This window comes from Fistularia commersonii, chromosome 22, assembly GCF_037954325.1.
Source record: "Fistularia commersonii isolate RoL2024-O1a breed Wild chromosome 22, RoL_Fcom_v1.0, whole genome shotgun sequence".
NCBI lineage: Eukaryota > Metazoa > Chordata > Actinopteri > Syngnathiformes > Fistulariidae > Fistularia > Fistularia commersonii.
The window spans coordinates 562,306-567,002 of NC_141305.1; the positions used below are offsets into that span (position 1 = coordinate 562,306).

At 60.2% G+C, this 4,697-nt stretch overlaps 1 protein-coding gene across 1 annotated transcript; it reads left to right on the forward strand.

The window, feature by feature from the left end:
• The first annotated feature begins 1,232 nt into the window (after positions 1–1,232).
• LOC147221202 (actin, non-muscle 6.2-like) lies at positions 1,233–4,381 on the forward strand. Its single transcript, XM_086170057.1, has 9 exons — positions 1,233–1,369; positions 2,111–2,235; positions 2,309–2,437; positions 2,511–2,621; positions 2,737–2,821; positions 2,893–3,054; positions 3,137–3,328; positions 3,619–3,800; positions 3,934–4,381. The coding sequence occupies exons 2-9, from the start codon at positions 2,113–2,115 to the stop codon at positions 4,075–4,077; spliced, it is 1,128 nt and encodes a 375-aa protein (XP_086026183.1). The 5' UTR covers positions 1,233–1,369; positions 2,111–2,112; the 3' UTR covers positions 4,078–4,381.
• Positions 4,382–4,697: the final 316 nt, after the last annotated feature.

Sequence of the window (4,697 nt, forward strand, 5' to 3'; positions counted from 1 at the left end):
ACATCAGGAAGGGTTTCAAATCTGATGATTTCAAAAAGAGACGGTTGATAAATCACTCCAAAAAAACTGGAACGTGTTAGAAAAGCTGTCCCAGTCAAATCAGAACACAACGTGAGAGAATTCGATTTCTCTGCAAACGATGGAAAGCGGCCGAGGATGACTTCCGCCGCCGGGTCGCGTCTCCGCTGCATCTTCGCTCCTTTTTTGGCGTTGCGGCAGCCGCCTCCCGCGGAGCCCCACGGCGCCGACAGGCCCCGACCGGCCGGGGAATGTGGACAATGCGCTCGGGGACAGAGGACGGCGGCCGGGCCTCAACCTGCAGGAGACCTGCGGGGGAGGAGAGGACCGGCTGGATCCTCCAGAGCCTCGGACAGAAGAGAACATGGACGGGAAAGACGTGGAAAGGCGCGGAGGTGAAGATCCTCCGGACAGAGGAAGTGTCGCGGCGTTGAAACGCACGCTCACGTTTAGGTTCTGTCACTCGTGCAAAACAGGATTCGACAACTTAAACGAAAGCGGGTTTAGGATCCGGTTCCGATGATCTCCTGGGATCATCGCCGGTCCACTTTCCCATCGTTTCAAACCGCCAGGTGCCACCCGACACTTTGCTACATCCGGTTCCTCGGGCTCCTCGCTCCATACAAGGACAGGAGGACGCGGCGGCAGAGACGGCGAGGACGTCTGCATTGTTTCCTGGCGAGAGGGAAGGACGGCGACGAGTCCCGGCAGGTCGAGGAGGAACGAGACGGGACGGCGTGAGGAGGAGGAGGAACATCTGGAGGGACGACAGCCGGCTGTCAGACCATCTAACAAGCCGGAGGAGGTCAGGCTTCCCTCCGAGGCCTCCTCCTGGCCCGCGATCGATCAGCCGATTAACCGATCGACCGTCGATCACATGACCCGTCGCCCCTCGCGGCGTTTTCCCAAACGTTCGGCAGAAAACATGATTTGGGGCGGAATCGCAATTCCAAATAAATCAAGGCAGGGTTTTCAGGCAGAAGAAGAAGAAGAAGAAGGTGTGCAGGTCAGAACATGAAGAGGGAGCGCCTCCTCACAAACATCCCGCACTGGCTTTTCCGGTCTGACGGGCCAATCAGCGGCCTCCTTCCTGCGGGGAGCGCGAGGCCCGCCGCCAGTGACGGATACCCGCTCCGACCAATCAGAGGCCGAGCGGCGAAGAGGCGCAGTTACCTGCGCACCTGGACCAATCAGAGCGCCCGCTGAGGCAACCTTACCTTTTAAGGCGATCAGCTGGGGGCTCGCGCGCGCAGATAAAATCCCGCCGTTCGCTCGCGACCGTTTCACTCACGCCCTGACGCACCCGCAGCCCGACACGCGACCGGAAACACACACACAGGCACCTGCGCAGGTAAGGTGTGTGTGTGTGTGTGTGTGTGTGTGTGTGTGTGTGTGTGTGTGTGTGTGTGTGTGTGTGTGTGTGTGTGTGTGTCACCAGAGTTACAAACCCATTCGGTACCGACCGCGGGACGCGATGAATCCGGCGCATGCGCGCTTTAATTCAGTGTTTCAGTTAAGAAAGCCGGCGGTTCGGGTTCGTGTGTGTGTGTGTGTGTGTGTGTGTGTGTGTGTGTGTGTGTGTGTGTGTGTGTGTGTGTGTGTGTGTGTGTGTGTGTGTGTGTGTGTGTGTGTGTGTGTGTGTGTGTGTGTGTGTGTGTGTGTGTGTGCTGCGTGCTGCGTGCTGCAGATCTTCTGCAGGTCTTTGCTTCTTCACCTGCAGCTCAGATGCTGCGGTTGAAACGTAAATGAGGAGGTGGAGCTTCACTTCTGGCCAGACTGGTCTGTTGTGCCCTGGGGGTGGAGATCACCTGACAGGAAGTAGTTTGACGTGGCGTTGGAGCAGGTTCTTCACAGCTCCTGTCATGTTTGGACCTCGGGGGGGTCGGCCGGCGTTGCCGTGAGAGGACGGGCGGTGTCGGTTGTTCTTCTCGAGCCGCTTGGAAACCTCACAGCGGCGGCGATGTCATAAGGCGCGGCCGTGATGTCACACAGGGGAGTGGGGGGCGAGGGAGACCCCCGTCCATCTTTGCTCCGGCTCTCCGAGCAGAAGCGTCTTCCCGCCGCCTCTCCGACCGCTTCCTTCTCTTCTCAGACATGGATGACGAGATCGCCGCCCTCGTGGTCGACAACGGCTCCGGCATGTGCAAAGCCGGTTTCGCCGGGGACGACGCCCCCCGCGCCGTCTTCCCGTCCATCGTGGGTCGGCCCAGACACCAGGTAGGTTCCCTCGCCGAGGCGGCCCGGCGCCGACGGGCGTCCCGCCTGCTGACGGCGCGTGGGTGTGTGTCAGGGCGTGATGGTGGGAATGGGGCAGAAGGACAGCTACGTGGGAGACGAGGCCCAGAGCAAGAGGGGCATCCTGACCCTGAAGTACCCCATCGAGCACGGCATCGTCACCAACTGGGACGACATGGAGAAGGTGAGAGACTCCCGAGCGCCGCCGCTCCGCCGCCGCCGCCTTCTACGCCGCTAACGCCCGTGTGGCCCTGCAGATCTGGCATCACACCTTCTACAACGAGCTCCGAGTGGCTCCGGAGGAACATCCCGTCCTGCTGACCGAGGCGCCGCTCAACCCCAAGGCCAACAGGGAGAAGATGACCCAGGTGACTTCCCGCCGGCGTGGTGGACGGGGGCGCCGCCGAGCGGAGGGGCGCCGACGTTCGTGGCGCGTCGCTCCTCGGACCCGGGAGGCCGTCCTGACTCCTCGCCTCTTTTCAGATCATGTTCGAGACCTTCAACTGCCCCGCCATGTACGTGGCCATCCAGGCCGTCCTGTCGCTGTACGCCTCCGGCAGAACCACAGGTGAGGCCCGCCGAGCTTCTCGGGGAGGAAACGCCGTCCGGCCGCAAACTGATGCCGGCCTTTCCCGACAGGAATCGTGATGGACTCCGGCGACGGCGTCAGCCACACCGTGCCCATCTACGAGGGCTACGCTCTCCCTCACGCCATCCTCCGTCTGGACCTGGCCGGCAGGGACCTGACGGACTACCTGATGAAGATCCTCACCGAAAGGGGCTACAGCTTCACCACCACCGGTACGTCTCTTTCCAGGCCGCGCCGCCGCCGTCGGCCGGAGGTCGGGAAGCTCCCGGTGACGCTGCGCTCTCCCACGTCCAGCCGAGCGCGAGATCGTGCGCGACATCAAGGAGAAACTCAGCTACGTGGCCCTGGACTTTGAGCAGGAGATGCAGACGGCGGCCTCCTCCTCCAGCCTGGAGAAGAGCTACGAGCTCCCCGACGGTCAGGTCATCACCATCGGCAACGAACGCTTCCGCTGCCCCGAGTCGCTCTTCCAGCCTTCTTTCATCGGTGAGTAAAGAGCGGAAACCGGAACGTGGGCTTGAAGATGCCGACGCGAGTCTCGGTTCAAATTCGAACCGACGCCAGCGGGTCACGTGACCGCATCTTCCGGAACACCAGTCTGGGTCGTTCCTCGGTGTCTGCGACGCTAATGCTAGCTACGTGCTACCGATGGCACCGAGGTTGCCGCCCAGGCGAATAGCGAGCCTCCTTCTCTTGGCCTCTCAAATCTGCTCCGGCTCTAAACGTCTCCCGTTGTTCCTCATGAACGCCGACCGCCTTCTGTCCGGCGCTTTCAGGAATGGAGTCGGCCGGCGTGCACGAGACCACCTTCAACAGCATCATGAAGTGCGACGTGGACATCCGTAAGGACCTGTACGCCAACACCGTGCTGTCCGGAGGAACCACCATGTTCCCCGGCATCGCCGACAGGATGCAGAAGGAGATCACGGCCTTGGCCCCGCCCACCATGAAGATCAAGGTACGCCGTGCTCTTCTCCCACCCGACCAGAGCCAGAAGTTCAGGCCGAGCTCAGGGTTCCGTACAGAACCCGGGTCGCCTACGGACTCGCGTCCCTTAAGACTCACCCGCTTTGTCCCGGCTTCCTCCCCAGATCATCGCTCCTCCAGAGAGGAAGTACTCGGTCTGGATCGGCGGCTCCATCCTGGCCTCCCTCTCCACCTTCCAGCAGATGTGGATCAGCAAGCAGGAGTACGACGAGTCCGGCCCGTCCATCGTCCACCGCAAGTGCTTCTAGAAGCTCCAAAAGAGAATCCAAAAGGACTGTTTACGATTTCATTATCCGACGCAAAGTTGAACCCGAGTCTTCAGATTTAGCTCCACAAACAGTGTTACTGAGCAGCTTCTCTGCAACCACATGCAATAAATGGTCCACCATCCCGAGGGCTTCCTGCTCCTCCGGCCAATCAAACGCCAGGTGTGAGCGGGACGGGCTCCTCTCCTGCCTCTGCACAAAGCATGAGGGGGGAAATATCTAATCCAACTCTGGAGTTGATGCAGGACTTATGATAGGATGCAATAAAAGTATGAGACCCAAGAAACCCCCGCCTCTTCTGTCCTTCTTGGCCATCTGCTTCTCCTGTGGTCTCCTGGTGGAGTCCAGTCAGATGTGAACTCTGTCGTGCCTGAGGGGGTTTATCTGGGTTTCTTGTGCAGTGGGAGGGATTTGTTTACTCTAAATACCCTCTGGTTGTGAACGAGCCTCGAAGAAGCCAGCCAGACGTCCTGAGAAGGAGCTGCAGGAGACTCAGTCACCACACAGTGCTGGAGGTAAGAAGGTGAGTCTGGTGGAGATGGGCTTACAGGTCTGGGTGCTTCCAGAATCCATGTTCTGTTCACCCGACACAAAGGAAGGCG